At 35.3% G+C, this 17620-nt stretch overlaps 1 protein-coding gene across 3 annotated transcripts in view; it reads left to right on the forward strand.

The window, feature by feature from the left end:
• The window catches only part of LOC108712355 (chemokine-like protein TAFA-5), a 262287-nt gene that overhangs the window by 196331 nt on the left and 48336 nt on the right, over positions 1–17620 (forward strand). For all 3 annotated transcript variants that reach the window (XM_041588507.1, XM_041588508.1, XM_041588509.1), the window contains exon 3: positions 10226–10353. In XM_041588507.1, the coding sequence (XP_041444441.1) occupies positions 10226–10353 (128 nt within the window). The remainder of the gene's footprint in view (positions 1–10225; positions 10354–17620) is intronic.

Genomic DNA, 17620 nt, shown 5'->3' on the forward strand with positions numbered 1-17620 from the left:
TTCGAATTTCGAAGTAATTTTTGGGTACTTCAACCATCAAATAGGCCAAATTCGACTTCGACTTTGAATCAAAGTAAAAATGCTTAGACTATTCGACCATTTGATAATCGAAGTACTGTCTCTTTAAAAAACTTTGACACCTTAAACCTGCCGAATTGCTATGTTAGCCTATGGGGACCTCCTACAACATATAGCCAACATTTGGCTAAGTTTTTAGAAGTCGAAGTGAAATCGTACGATCGTAGTATGATTGTAGTACGATCGAACAATATTAAAAGTCCTACGAATTCGACTTCAAATGTCAAACTAGCCTATTCGATGGTCGAATTTTGAAATTTTTTGCACTTCAAAATTCGACCCTTGATGAATCTGATGAATGTAGCATTCTTGGGTATATTTACACTCACACACTATCAGTGGATAGCTCAAATTGCCAAGAGAAAATGAATTAGTGTAAGTAATACATACTTCAATCACCATCAAATTAAAGTGCGCTACACTGTTTATTTTTTCTTGTTTTTTTCTCCATATCCTCTTGAGGTACGATCAGTGACTTTCTTCTGGAACTTTTGAACTAATGTAAGTGTTACTGACACAACATTCAACAACAAAAGTTAAGATCAGCTGCTCCTGTTATAATTTGAAGGCCTGAATCATTATTTTTATACAGAAGCTGAACCTTTAGACTGATGCATTAAGCTCAATATATAAAATATAGCATTTCAATCCATATTTGATTTTAGGGCTTGGTTCTCCTTTAAGAAAATGTACACTGTGATAAGAGTACCCTTTAGGGAACAACAACTCTTATTGTACATATAAATGACTATATATCAAGTCATCATGATATTAAAATGCATATGATATTATAATGCATATATTGTAAAATGGTATGAAACTTTAACATATACTTTAGTACCATGAGGCCAACTGAGCTGCATGATCTGCAGAATCACCAACCAGAATCTAAAGGGATCTGGGTGCATATGGCCATGGCTGATCTTCTCCAACCATGCCCTAAGTCCACTAAGGAAATGAGCTGGCAAGGTTGGCAAACTACATCATCAGGGGGGGCTATGGTGTTACTGCTGGTGACTGGCTGGGGGGTTAAATCATGGTGACATCCAAACATGTGAGTTGACATGCCTGTACTTTCACTTTCAACTCACTTGCAATTTTGAAATCCATGTCTGTGGCCACATCATACAAAGTAATGACTTTCTGCTTGGAAGGATACGTTGGATACACCTTTTTTTGTTTTTCATTATTTTATAAGCTTGCCCTTTCATAATTAAATCAGCACTCTTACTGAGCTTTTCAATATGTTTTTTTAGATAACATTATTATAAAACTAAAAAGCTTTTAGTTTGATCTCAGATGTTCCTTTGCATACAGAAAATCCATATCAAAGTTTTGTGTAGTCTCAGCAGGTTCAAGATCTTACAAAACCTACTCCCTACTATGCAATATCATAGTGTCTAAGTTTGCAGGGAGAAAAAGAAAACTAAGGATCTGGTGTTTTGTTTGACATCTTTATTTGTCAAATTCTTTTTGCGAACCTGATGGTTATACTTGCCCATTGTATAGCATTCCTTTTAGCTCACATATATTAAAAATTGTATACATGAGCTACAACAAACTGATTTCTTACAGCAACCTAATTTTTAGCCATGGTTAATGTGTATGTGTTTTCTTAGGGTTTAATATATACTTAGCTAGAAATACAATATGTTTGTGCAGGGGTGACCTCTGCAGTCATAAGCAGTGGAGTGGATCATGCTTAGTGGTCGAGGTCATCTGTCAAAAGAGGAGATAAATTTTGTATCAATAGAGCCACTAGTGATATGTCACATTTGATTTATACAGCACTTGGCATTGTGTGTGAATGTAATTTATCAAGATTATTAGATTATAGATAATTTAAAAGGCTGAAAGGACATTTTGAAAATTTACAACAAGTACAGTTATGTTTCGCATCATTGCCTGTGATGACATAGTTTTGCTGAAATATGGGATGGCAGTGCAGGAGTGGACAGTTGGTAGTTTACAAGACAGTTGCTGAAAACTCCAATGCAGTATAGCCAAAGACATAAAAGATTACCAAGGATCATAGGGTGAGGAATACAGGCTTGAGGGATTGCTCACAATTACTGTACTAGTAATGAGGATGTTATGGAGACTAACTACAATTATGTAGTTTAGTGCAACTGAGCCAACACTTTTGCTGTTTCTTGCCTTAGATAATGGAAGATACATAAATCACGTGGCTTAAAGGAGAATTCAACCGTTTTCCAAAAAAAACTGCCCCCCGGGGTAATGCCCCTAACTTTATACTTACCCCTCGGCACAGAGTCAGACATCGGGAGTTCCACACAGCCATCTTCCGGGTCTTTGGTAAGCTGAGTGGGAGACAAGTGAATCATATTTATTCTCTAACTATTGTTTGCTAATATTTTAAGACCTTGTTTGTTATAAATGAATGAAAGTGCTTCATAACTTGCTGGCACCATATAAATAAATGATGATGATGGTGGTGATGTGACTCTATTATGTTATTAGCAGTATAATAAAACAGTAGGCATATGAATGCAGCTAGTTATTGTCCCTCAGTTGTGGATTCTACTTCATAGACCTCCACAAACGTACACCTAACCCATGGAAGGGAGACACAGGCATTACCTAAGGAGTATTTCATCAATACCTAAAGGAAGTTTCTAAAACAAATATACAAGCCAGAAAAACCTAGTTTTTTATGACCCAAACTGTAAATCACGTTAGCTGTTATTTGCATTAATTTGTTAATTTGAGTAAAGTTTTTTTAATCTTTTTCATCTTTTATATAAAAAAAAAAATGTTTCATATGCTGCTGTTTTTATTTTGTAGGAATTACAAATGTAAACATATATTATTATGATATTATGGTAATATACCATACCAACTGCCAATATGCAATAAACACCACTTTTTCTTGATAGGAGAAGAGTAGAAATACTAGTGTGCTGTTCACAGACAAATTTGTGTCTTCTGTTAAATGTATTGTCTATGTGCACCTTCATGGAATCTTAGTGGACCAGTTTCTATGCATGCCCAAAGGATTTCTTACATTTCTGTAGTGTTTTGAGCACTTAAACAGCCCAAGAACACATCCAAACTCTGTGCTAGTGCACATCAGAAACAAGTAGCCTGAAAAAACACATTTTGGCAGAGCAAGTCTATCCGAATAGTTTGGACTATTTAAGTTAAAAATCCCTGAAATCCTGAAAGTTCCCCATGTACTATTATCCCTAAAGAGAATGCCAGTATTGTCTTCAGATAACAGGAATAGAATGCTCAAACTCCCACAAAGTGACATCCAATTGCTGGTGTCTAGTGCTGAACTGGGAGATCCAAGCCTGCCACGGGATCATAAATATCTCAGTCAGTTTTCCAGCAGCACACCAAGTCAGTTGTAGTGATTGCAAAAGTTGATTTATTTGCCCAAAAACCACATATCAAACATATCAAAGCAACGTTTTGGGCCCACTGGACCCTTTATCAAGGCTTGTCCATCAATAGCTATTTTAAACACTCCATAAACTGCATAACTAATAAAATACTGTATATAACATTTACAAATTTGTTTAGTAGAATTATATTAAGCACTTGGACATTTCATAATATTTCATATTGTTGATAATGTTTTTTTCACAGAACAACGTTTGATACATTCCATGGAAAAAAATGTTTTTAGAAACTTCATCTGTGTTATCAAGAAAATGTGTTAAATTAATAATTATAGTTATTTATTAATTTTACTGCAGTTCCCTGTTTCCTTCAACATCAGCCACCACTGTGAGCACTATACACTTTATTTCTTGCTTCTTTTATTGAATAAATGAGTTTCCCTGAAGATCTTGACAATCAATAAATAAACTTTTAAGTCCACTATATACAGGAATCAAGTAAAAATGAGTATATCTGCATGCAGTGATGGGATCTTTGGAGAAAAAAAAGAGTTTGCATTATTGGATATATGTCAGAAGTAAAGATCCATCACTTCAGTGTTTACATTCTTTATTTATAATGTGTAAAGAATATAAATGGCAATCACAGCCAATCATAGATTATATATTATATATATATATATATATATATATATATATATATATATATATATATATATATATATATATATATATATATAATAAACAAAAAAGTTTATTTAGCCTCAATGTTTCGATACCCCACAGGGATCTTTATCAGGAGCAGTTTACAGACAAAAAAAAAGTGATGGATCTTTACTTCTATTCACCAGGCATGGATTCACAGCGAATCTCCGAGTTTCCCCATCCACAAAAAAAAATTAGCCGCGACACAAGAAATTGTCTCACGTAAAAATTGTTGCACGTATAAAATTTGTCGTGCATCAATGTTATTCTGGCGCCCATTGACTTCAATTTGTTTTGCAAATTTTTCGCCATTTCGCTAATTTTTCTGTGAAGCGATACAGGACAGATTCACCCATCATTAATACATATAGCCGAAACGTCAGTCTCACCTCAATAAATATAATTTAATGTTTAAGCCCTGAGAGTATGGCTCCTTTTGAACTTGTCTGACATGATCCAGGTCACCACTTCAATTCGGAAACCTGTAACCCTACAGATATTCGTGAACTACACCCATCAGCGCACACCAGCATTCCACAAACAGCAAACAATGATTAGTGGCGTAACTAGATATTACTGGGCCCAACAGCAATTTATTCTTATTTTTCAGGCCCCCAAAATGTATAGAGGTTGACCTTTTGTACCAATATTTATTGAAATTGTATATGAATGAGGCCACTATACCCCCCTGAAGCCGCAGGGTCTGCTTCCTCTGTAGTTATGCCCCTGGTGCTGATTGATTAATGGCAACTTGTAGCTACTGTACACTTAAGCTCTCTGTATTAGTGTCACATCTGAAGCAAGCTATATTATTTAAGCAAGAAAGCAATTGAAGATGTACTTGTTCAGTGAGGAAATAAATGTGCAGATCCTTACCAGAGGGGTGGTAACCTGAGTTGATCTGCATCAAATATCTGTAAGCAGTGCTGGATTTGTATTTGTAGTGCCCCTAGGCTATCCCGTGTCTGCCTACTCCCCTGCCTCCCCTCACACTTTTACTCCATCAGAACTGGGACTTTGCGAGCTGGAGATTTAAAGAACTGTCAAAACTTCCCAACTCCCCCCAGTATAGGTAGCAGTTAGGGAGTAGATGTGGCCACCCTAGGTCGGGCCTTTGCAACCTTCCCACAAATATGGGTTTGTCTGTTAGACCCATAAGGGATAATTCTTGGAGGTCTGGAATCAATTATAGGTTCTCACATACTCTTTGTTGAACAGAATGTTATATTATACTCAGTGTAGCTTTAATGTTTATGATAATGTAGGTATTAATATTTTTGGTTTTGTGTTTTTTACCTTTTACTCTCTCTTTCCTTCCCTCCCTTTTTAATGTGTGTATGAGCTTATGACCTACATTAGCATATGTACAGTACCAAGTAACTGGATTATGTGACAATTAATATTATGATTACATATACATATTTTCACTGTATTACCTCTGGTCGAATGTTTGCAATTTCCTTGTTGGTTATATAAATAAAAATCAATAAAAATTTTTGATCAATAAATGAAAACTTAAAAAAGCTTAAACTTTTGCATAATAATTTCCTTTTTTTAGGTGGAAGGCTTCATATTATTTATTAAAAAAAACCCAAAACATTGGAACCATACAAAGAGTATAGGTGTTCAAAACTCCACAATTCAGATAACCACCCCTACCTACTACCACAAATGAGGTAGTCCCTTACCTTTGACAGAATTTTAGTCTGGGTACAAACTAGTAATTATTAGATAGAATAAGCATGACAATGTTGTTATATTCTTTAGTATAGCTCACTATAAAGAGGCTGACTCTGGTTTTTAATTGTAAGACATTAGGTTAATACTGTATTTAAAGACCTTATTTTGCATATGGCAGACCAGCAAATATTAGCAATCTGTGTAAGTTCATTAGTATTGAACATGCTTGAGTAGTTATTTTGCTGGTTTATCAAAAGACAGAGAACAGAAAGTAAAACTGAGTTTCCTTGTTAAAAAGTCTAAAGAGAATTAAAAAAGGTAATCCAGTAATTTCTGTTTGATTCAGGAATGTATCTAAGTATAGTGAGCCTGTGGTAATAATTGACTATTTTGACTTTCACGTTCAAACCATAAAGTATAGTATACTGATGGGGCCCGAAGGCAAAATCGCCTTCCTAGCATATGTGATTGCCTTTGAAATATCTTTTTCAGGCTACATTGTACAAGCTGTGCAGTGCAACAGGATATGGCCATTAGGAGGTCCCTACAAAGAAATCAGCAAGCACTTCATGTGCTCATTTGCATGCTCATAGCAATATTCCTTTGTGTAGACAGTGTTCAACGCTGTGGGGTACTGAGGCAGCCTGAACAAGTCGATATTCAGTAAACATGAATTTATGGAAACTATTTTCTGTAGCATATTGCAGTGCGGTGTTGCTGTGCTTTGCAAAATTTATGTGAAACGTGACTGTTGTTATATGTGTACTAAAGTAAGGTTTAATCCAATTCAGTAGTTTTTACAATATCTAAAAAGAAAATATATAAAAAGAATACTGCTTTCTCATACCAGTGTGACAGGACAATAAACAAGAGCATATACACATCATTAAAAACAGAAGCTCTGTATGTTCACAGTGACTAAAAAGTAATTTTTGCAAAACTTTTTTACATCTTAATTTTATTTAAAACAAACACAATAGTCATTGGTTTTCATCAAATCCTCGGAAGGATGTGCAGCAGCGGCAATCCACCCTATATCTAAGGGGAGACTATATTTTTAATTATATTCTTTAAAAATAGATAATTTCTAATACAGTGATACTTAATAATCTGGCCTGTCACTGATTGCGGATAAATAAGGCACCATGTCTCCTTTATTCCTTGCTCAGATATAGCAAATGAGATTGAAGGAAGGGTTTGTGTATTTTAATCACTGTATGTTACTAGATGGATAAGGCTGTTCAAATTTATGGCTGTGGGACAAGGTTTATCTCCCTTTTAGCTGTCGAAAAATATGCTGCATCCCACATGGGAGATTTACCATGGATCTGGCAGTTGGTGACTATGAATGAATGATCAGCAAAAGAATTGTTCAAAGCAATCCAAGCACACATATTTTGACAACACCAGTTTAAGTAAAAAAGCAAGATGGTAAAAAGACTCAAGTAAAATATGGCACCATCTGGACTATTGTTCTTCTTGCAATTTTTTCTAATGTGAACAGTAACCAGCAAAAAATACAAGTTGCAAGCTTGGTTATACAATTAGATTTTATTAAATTATTAAATATTAAATATTACAATTTTAAAGCAGGCATTATTCTTTTTTATTTCAGTGATTACTTATTAAAGCAGTAAAAGAGGCAATACAAATACAGAAAAGATTAAAACATGAATAGATATCATTAACCCCTGTGATACTGATTTTTAGTGTGTGAAAAGACAGAATGAAATACTCCAATAAAGAAAGTGTGCTATCAAAGCCAATGGAATGAAAAGGAGAGGGAAGAAAATGAAAGCAAAGGGTCAGAACATAGTGAAAGGTCTGACACTCACAGCCGCAAGCCCGACAAAGCATCAGGATAAAGGATTACTGCAATAAAAAAGTTTAAACTCACTTCATATTATTTGATGTGTGTGTATGTGTACAAATATATTCCCCTAAAGTAAATGTTCACAAAACATATATATATATATACTGTATATCAGCATGTCATATGCCCTCCGTTTGTATAAGCTTATTGCCTGGGTGCCAGAATAAAAAAAAAAACGATATAACATCATCTGAAACTGCACTCACAGGTCTTTGCAAAGTGAAAAAAAAGTGGTAATTTATTTAACCAACGTTTTGGTCTCAGCAGAGACCTTTCTCAAGGTCTCAACCTGTGAGTTCAGGTGCATATGATGTTTGATTGAAGTAAGGTGAAAAGCTTACATTTTAAAATTGTTTAATGATAACAGTACCTATTTTCCATATCCTATTAATAAAACATTTATACCCACAAGAGACCTAATTGGACTTTCCTAAAGCCCCTTTGGTAAATACCCCTGTGTCTGTTTATCAAAAACTACAATATATGGGTTGCAAGTGGGAATTACTAGACCAGAAGTATTTAATAATATATTTGCTTCTGGAAGACCCATTTATTGCGTTTGTATTTTCAATAGCCTATATGCAGTTAAAAGACTTAAATAAAATAAATACCAAGGAATAATGTCTTTGCCAGAATATTTTGTTACGAATTTAAAGACATGTATTGTTGTCTAACTAATGTCTAATTAACAGGGTAAAAGCACTAAGATTGAAATAATAGAAACAGTAACCTTTTTTCAGCAAGCAAAATTTCTGTTTTCAGAGTTTGCTTTTTAACTATTCATGTTAGAATTCTTCAAGTAAAATCACCACCTAAACTTTTCTTGAGTTATTTGAGGTCTTTGGGGGAAATGTAAAACAATTTTAAATGGAAAAAATAAGAGTAAAAAGTTCTATTCACAAAGTACTATTCTTTTTGCAAATTTCAATTGCACATAACACACTTTAGGCCATGTTTGAAGGTGGCATACTGTTTTGGTACAAAAATAACTTTCTCAGTAAGATGTTTTATTACATACATTGTGTACCAGAGCCAATGGTAGCATTAGCAATTTTTCTTCCATCGATATGATCTCTGAACAGTTTCTGGGTCTGCAGAAGACATATTAAATTTGAGCAAAGGTAAAACTGATCGCAAAAAGAAATATATTTTTAAACAGCAAATATTTTTTAATTAACATCTGTTATTACATCCTGTTTGATTTTTTATTATATAAAATAATAGAGATTCAGTATTGCTTAAAGAGTATTGAGTATTAGGCAAATTTAGGGTAGTCATTTTAGAGTAACCTTGGTACTACAGCTTTCATGATTTCCTCAAGTAAAGAGAATGGGGTTTTTCAATGTATTATTATTGTAAGTACTTTCTGTTTTGCTTTCTTTCAAGATTATGACTGCGTGGATTTTGCTTTGCTGTTTCAAAGACAGAACATGTCAAAGTGGTTAGACCAGCTTTTTGACAGCTCATGCTGTGATCAGCCGTTAGGCGTATGCATGCAGATAACTAACTTTTGATCACAGCGCGAACTGAGACAGACAAACCATAACAGAGCAACTTTTCTACCGCTGTTTTCCAAACACAATTCATACAGTAGTGCACATGGCTTTGAGTTTTATAGAGATGGAAAATTGTCATGCAGGACTTGCTTATGTGTACATTTTAAAGAATGACAATAGAAAAGTCTTAAGAATAGAAGCCAAAAGGCTCCAATAGTTTGGGGCAGATTTATCAAGGGTCGAATTTCGAATGGAAAAAACTTCAGAATTCTATTCAAAAAGACCAACCCAAAATTAAGTTGAAGTTTTTTTTGGGTCGAATAGGTCCAGTTACTATCGAATAGATCCGTTTTTGGCCAAATTTGAATCGTTGTGCATTGACATCTATGGTATGTAAAGCCAAGCAGCTACATACTAAGATCCTGGTCAGTAATCTCCAAGAAGATTTTCAGAGCCTACATACTCCTCTATCTATCGTACCTCTATAAATGTCTATATAGCACTACGTTTCTATGTAAGCATTGATACAAAAAAATGGTACTCGTTGATTGTCGGCTACATCCAGCAAGCATAAAGTTACATTTCTTTTTCTTTGGATAAAAATTGACCCAACTCAATTGGATAAAAATTGACCCAACAATCATAATACCTTTCAGTTATTGAATGGAAAGTTTGGTTAATATATGAGTGTGCATAGGAAGGTTATCTCTATCTGCCAGTGAAATGAGGTCAGGTAAGGAACTTTTATAGATGAATCAATTGTTTACACTATCTTTCTAACCCCCACCTCACCTATTTTGCACAGTAAGGAGCAATGAGTAAGACAAGGAGAGATTGTCCTCTAAATTATGCTTCCCTTATGCCATACTATATATATATATATATATATATATATATATATATATATATATATATATATATATTATATACACACACAACTAAGGAATTGTGCTATATATATATGCAGTATGCTTTGCAACAATGGCAAATAGTTATAAAATCTGTTCCCTTCTTTATTGTTTCTACAGCACGTATCATAAAAACAAAACAGTGGTGTGAAATGCTTCCATGCTTAGAAGGGGAAGGCTGTGAATTGTTACTCAATAAATCAGGTTGGACCTGTATGCAGCCAGGTGGGCGAATAAAGACAACAACAGTAAGTATTCATTAAAATATATCAATTATGTCTAAACTGGAAGAGTATTTCAATATATTTATAAGATCCCTCTATACTTATTTTTTCCTGTCGAACTGTGTTTGTTTAACACAAGGAAATGGCAAATACTTCTGCATACGTCAAGAGAAAATTGTTCCTGCTGCAATATCAGTATAATTCAATTTTCTGCTTTTTTATTTTTATTAATAAAATGATAAAGTAATTATAGAGGCTAGGGAAATGGCAAGAGATAATTAACTGCACATTCTTCTTTTAGTATTCCAAAGCATTTTTAGTGGTACTTTTTAATGAAGAATATTCACCTTAAGATGTGTTCCTTTGATTTTGCTTTTTAGTTAACTGCATAACATCTTTCTTATCCGAAATAAAATTCTATTTCTTATAAAAATTACACAATGTTACCTGTGACTTAAGAACCACAATGCATTTTATTAATATTCAACATTTGGAGAGGTTTAGCCACAAGCAATATTTATTTGTGCAGAAGAAAAAGTATACCCCTTGTTAAGCTCAAGTGTATAATCATTGGTCACAGTCTATTCCAATGGAGATTTGTGTTTCCTTATGAATAACCAATCATCTACAACTGATAAATATATGGTTAATAACAGTAACTAAGGATCTTCAGTCTATTCCCAGCATCCCAGGTTGCTGTCAAATTTTATAGAGGTGACCAATGGGGCTATTTATGAAAACTCAGTTTTTCCCATAATTTTAATAATAAAAATTCAATCAAACTCCCATTCATGATCTGGCTTAATTTACTAACAATTTGGATGGAAAAGTGTGGGAAAAGTATGGACAAAATCGTGCAAGTTTTTCAAATTGTAGCCCAAAAAACTCAAATTATTTGCATTATTGAACAAAAAAAAATCAAATTTATAAAATTATCAAATGAAAACCAGCGTCAAACAGCCTGAAAATTTTGAAAATCATGTAGGCAATAAACATGTTCCATTTGTTAAAGGGACCATTAACAAATCTACCATTGACTTTTACATGACTTTGGACAGGTTTTAGCTAGAGTATTTTTGGATTTCTATAATTCTATAGGAGCTTTAAAGTATAAACATTTTTAAATATTTTTTATGTTTAAAAAAATATATTTTTTCCTCTAAAAATTTGGTTTTTATCCTCTTTAAGACCAGAAAAATTTGAGTCAAACAAATCCTGATATAAAAATGTTGGATTCTTATGGTGGGGGATTTAGTCATTCTAGTAAACATGTCCAACATTTCCTTTCCATAATGAAAACATATTCAGTACTTTCTTCACAATGTACCTTGGGATTATCCTAAATATGATGCATTGGACAGCTTGTAAGGATTCCTGAAAGAGCTCAAAAATTATGTAGTGCACAATGTCAGACTTGGGGGGGTCAGGGTCCACCTGGGCTGCAGCATTGGGGCTCACATCCCCCTCCACCACCCTCCATGGAACCCTGTCCCAGCAGCAACCTCCCTCTGCCCTCTTTACCCCCATCAGTGTATTCCTCTTCTCTTTATGATCAGAGCAGGAGAAAGCAGTGATCGGCCACAGGGCTGAATTTCGGGTAGTGGCGCCCCGAGGCCGTATGGACCTAGCGCCAGCTGCACAATGCACAAACTTTCATTCACCGGAGCACTGTGGGGGCTTTTTTTGCCACCCTAGGCCCGGGCCTTTGGGGCCCACCGAGTTTTTTCCCAGTCTAAAACTGGTAGTGCATTAAATTAGTTTATAGCAGATTTAGCCAGGCCCAACTTTGTGGGCAAGTCTAGGGCAGCATAAATCTGGGGATGGCATGCTGCCCACTAGCCACATCTATACTGGGGATTGAGCTGGAGATTTTGACAGGTGTTTGAATCTCCATCCTGCTCAGTTCCCAGTGCAGGTAATAGAGCAAGAGGAAGAAGACCAACTGTGGTAGGGCCACAGTGATGAGAGGGGGACAGTTTTTGAGGGTGCATTCCTAATAATTGGTGCAAGTCATATGTGCCAAAAGAATTCACCTAGTGCTTGTGCCTACCTGGAATTCTGCACAATCTTGCCTCTTATGGCTAAACTCTTGTAGGATAGTGTCAGATCGAGAAAATGCATCCGACAAGTCAGATGGTGTCACAAGGGTTCAATTGTAATTGTTTTAATTGTCAAACTGCATTGACCCCAATGCATTTATAGCTTGTAGAATATGTTGATGTCCTTTAAAAACACTGTAATAATAGAAGTTATACAAAATTTAAATTTTTAGTCTTTTTAGTGCATCTCTTTCAACCTGCATTAGATACATATTAACGGACATTTTAATGATGATTTTTTTAAATATTGAACATATTTGCAAAACTAATTTTGAAAGCATTATACAAGCAGAATATTATACTGATAATATTTAACATTAAATAAAAATGGATATTAAGGCATTGCTAACTTAAGTTTATAAACAAATACAGGAGGAGTTAAAAACATGGATATCATGTTACAGAGAATTAGCAATGCTTTGAGTTATATGTACATGACATGTAAAATATAAATTTTCTATGCAGCAATTTGGCTATTTCAATTCCACTTAATAAGATCCTGGTGGTTAGGTCACTTACCAGCGCTCAAGTAAGTGGAAGTGCTCCTCTTTGCAAATATATATAATGTTGGAGTCAATAACTTGAAGCAGATTTCTCTGCTGAACCACCATTATTAAAATTGCATGCAAGAAAATATCTATCTAAGCAGCGGGTTTAAGATCAATCATTTTTTTTTTACATTTTACAATTAAAATGAATTTAATGATCCGTAGAAAAAATTTAATCTTTCTATGCAATCAAACAGAATGAACAAAATTGTACTGAAAGAAAGATTAATTTTTTTGTAGGCAACTGTATATGTATACTGCCAACCATTCATTACTGCTTAATTATTTCATTTTTTTTTTAAGATTATAATTTCATTGAATTGAGTTTAAAAGAGCATTCATGCAACACTTCAGCAGCTAAACTTGCGAAACCTCCATGATTTTACTACTAAATTAGCTGAAGTGGGAAATTAGAGAGCATCAAGAAGCTAAAAGAGCTACTGATAAAAAGGTGTAATCAGACTGACACAGAATTCCATGTTTAGCTAGTGAAATATCGCTGCAATCTGCTTTTAGCAAGGGGTGTGACATTTTTGAAAGAAACTACAGTATTTGCAGACAAAGTAACAAAGAGCTTTTCTTTATTAGAACAATAACATGGCATTTGAACTGTATAGAAATGTAATTATTTTTAACCATAAACTGGAGACTGCAACTGTTTTTTGTAATGTTTTTTATGGTGTCTTTTTTAATGTTTTATTACACTGTGTGCATTGCACTTTTAAAATGCTGTAGACTTTAAGACAATGGTAGGAGTTCACACTCCCAATAGGTAAGAAAATACATGATAAGATCAGTGAACCTCTATGATTATGATTAAGGGATATCATTGCTGAAATCAATAATGCAAAACAAACTTTCCATCTGAGAAATCACAAAAATATGAGAATGTCCATCCACCATGCGGTCTTTCTTCAGAAACACAAATATAACATTTCATAAAGGGCCATTTAAGTTTCCATACCTGTAGAGAGAGATTTTGAAACCAATAGCTATTAGCAATAGCTATGTCCAATGTGTAATTAATACATAAATTAATCATTTGTACAAAATGGCTGTTTAGTCTAGTGTGTGTTTAATATTTGCATATGTTTGTGCCTTGCTGCCAAAGTATGATTTGAAACAAGGGGCATTTCAAGTACCGTGTAATGAACACTTTTGTTTTCTGATGACAATATCTTTTTAAACTTTTTGTGAGCTACTTCATTATAATAGATATAACAGTAATATAAATTACAATTGTAAGCAAGTGTTTGTAGGGACCCATAGGGTTAAAATGCCCCTATCCTACCCGTCCTCCTTTTCCCTAGTTGCTGGGCATAAGCCCATGGGGCAAATTCACTAACCTCCATAAATTCGCCAGTGACAGCTTCGCTCACATCGCCAGGCATGGAATCATCAGGACAACACTAATTCACTAAAATCCGAAGTTGCTTCCAGGGCGCCAAACGCTGGTGAAGTTGCGCTAGCGTTACTGTGCAAGCGAAGTGATGTTGCGCTAGCGTTGGCTAATTTGCATTACGGCGGGAAGTTAAAGTTAAATGGATGTACTGTATATGTTGCAGCAAATATATTACACTACACAAGCCCAGGGAAACCTTAATAAAATGAAATAGAGTTGTTATAATACCCTACACATGTGCCTAGTGTATAGTTTATGCCATATGTTAGGAAATGTACGGGGAGCCCGGGTACCCATAAATAAATTTACGGACTTTTGCAGCCTATCAACCTGAAAAAACTAAGACGCCATCGTTTTTTTGGACTTAGAAATTTTTTTTTCCCGGACCACTTAAAGGTATTTCTGCCTGGTGATGGTCCATAGTACTACAATGCCTATGGGAGTCACATTCCTCAGCTGTATCATCCTTTGCCTGTTTCAGCCTTCTAATATATCAAATATACCTCATCATCTGTAAGAAAACCTGTGGTCATTTGTCTAGAACAAATAAACTGGCACTCTTTTGTTTCACCAAAAGAAAACCAAATAAAAACCCAGCATCCATACACACACACACCCCTCCATACTTTCACATGTGTTATATACCCATATCTATACTAACTATAGAGTTTAGTATCACAATAGCCTTTGATATTATGTCTGTCCAAGAAATCATCCAAGCCATTCTTAAAGGCATTAACAGAATCAGCCATCACAGCATCACCCGGCAGTGCATTCCATAACCTCACTGTCCTGACTGTAAAGAACCCTCTACGTTGCTTCAAATGAAAGTTCTTTTCTTCTAGTCTAAAGGAGTGGCCTCTGGTACGGTGATCCACTTTATGGGTAAAAAGGTCCCCTGCTATTTGTCTATAATGTCCTCTAATGTACTTGTAAAGTGTAATCATGTCCCCTTGCAAGCGCCTTTTTTCCAGAGAAAACAACCCCAACCTTTACAGTCTACCCTCAGCCCTCTAACCAGTTTAGTTGCACGTCTCTGCACTCTCTCCAGCTCATTTATATCCCTCTTAAGGACTGGAGTCCAAAATTGAACTGTATACTCCAGATGAGGCCTTACCAGGGACCTATAAAGAGGCATAATTATGTTTTTATATCCTGAGTTAATGCCTTTTTTATGCAAGACAGAACTGTATTTGCTTTAGTAGCCACAGAATGACACTGTCCAGAATTAGACAGCTTATCTAAAATAAACCTCAAGATTCTTCTCATTTAGAGGACCATAAACATAAAAAAAATTTAAAAAAAATTTGTTAGTATACAACAACAAAAAAGAACAAGACAAATTATACTTTAAAATCGCAGTCTTTATTAAGAAATAACCAAAACTCCGCTTCTCTTCAGAAAAGGTGACAGAGCAACGATCCATTGAACGCTGCTGGATCCTTTAGCTCCCACTTTCCGTTCTACTGTGGGTTTAGGAGAGAGAGGCTGCGTCAGTTTTGGATAGGGAGACCAGCCTAATGTTTTCTTGCTCTCGCAACACCATGCTTTCCTGTGCCTGGGCAGCAGCAGGCTTGGCGCTGGCCTTTGTTCACAGAGGAGTACACAGGCGGTTCCAGTACACAGGTGCAAAATGCTGCAGCAATTCAAGCATGAGCTTTCTGCAGATCACTGTCACTGCTTATTTACACAGGTTGTTAGTAGAAGCGACGCAATCATCTAATGAATAAATATCCAAGACAAGCAGAATATTACAGGCCGTTCCTCGTTTATCTCTCATTATTTCTGGATAACGAGCTTCCAGATAATGGATCCTATACCTGTAATAATAAAACAGTACTTTCTACATAATCCAAACATATATAATTAATTCTTATTGGAAGCCAAACCAGCCTATTGGGTTTAATTAATGTTTAAATGATTTTCTAGTAGACTTAGGGGCAGATTTACTAAGGTTTGAATGGTAAATTTGAATTTTAGAAAAAAGAAATCTTAGTCAAAATTTACAAATTTGAAATTATCACACCTCAACCCTGGAAACAGTTCTAATTCAACTATTCTCCACCTAAAACCTGCCGAGTTTATGTAGAAGTCAATGGCAGAAGTCCCTTGAACAATTTGAAGATGCTAATAGTAATGATGAGCCATTGACTTGTCAAGTGTCGGTTGGAAAATGACACCCCATAGACTCCAGTTGTATTTCAAAAAATGTTCCATGTCAAAAAAATTTGATGTGCAAAAGCAGGGGTTTTTTTCTGGAGGAAAACTCGATTTGAATTCAATTCAAATTTGTTTTTGAGTTTTTTGCTCTCATTCTGTTGACCCTTACAAGTCCCCTCTGTGCCCCCCGTGTTCTCGCAGTGCGGGCAGTGAACCTGGGAGAGATGTTACTGCTTTTCTTTGCTGTTAATCCCTGTGTAAATAAGCACCAAGCTGCAAACCTTTCCTAAATTTGGCGATTTTGGTGACATTTAAAAAAATCACCTCAAATTTTCCACCATGCAGCATCTTTCTCACATACTAGGTATCAAGATAAATCCTGGGGTCTACTGAACAGTTTGATGCCTAATATGTATAGGTGTACCTAAGAATGTGGCATATAGGGGCCCAAAATGAAGACCCCCCATATGATCTGTCATTTCAGGTACTGCAAAATTAACACATTTACATCATTTTGATGGGGGCAAAGGTAGAAAAAAGTATGTTCACCCCTGAAAACTATATATTTTCAGAAAGTACATATTCCCCTGAATCCAAATTGGGTATGCATGTCTTTCTACTCCAAAACACCAAGCCGCAAACCTTTCTTAAATTTGGCGATTTTGGAGACATTTCCAAAAATCACCTCAAAACATCCACCCTGCAGCATCATATTTTCCACATACTATTAAGTATCAAGATAATCCACCCCAAATATGAAAGCTTGGAGTCTGAACAGTTTGATACCCAATGATTTACCTAAGCACGTGGCATACAGTTTAGGGCCCCAAAATGAAGACCCCTATATGGCCTGCCTATATGGCCTGTCATTTTCACTTTTCTAAGTGCAGTATTTAGTTATAGTTCAACATATCCCTGCATACAAAGTTACACATATAAGTTTCTTATCTGTCCGTATGTTTCACTCTCTGTCCCACTCTGTGGGGCAAAATCACTAAGCGCCGAAGCGCCGAACGCTAGCGTTAATTCGCTAGCGCTTGGCATTTTCGTTACTGCGCAAATTCACTAATGAACGCTGGCGT

The sequence above is a fragment of the Xenopus laevis genome, chromosome 3S (assembly GCF_017654675.1).
Source record: "Xenopus laevis strain J_2021 chromosome 3S, Xenopus_laevis_v10.1, whole genome shotgun sequence".
Classification (NCBI taxonomy): Eukaryota; Metazoa; Chordata; class Amphibia; order Anura; family Pipidae; genus Xenopus; species Xenopus laevis.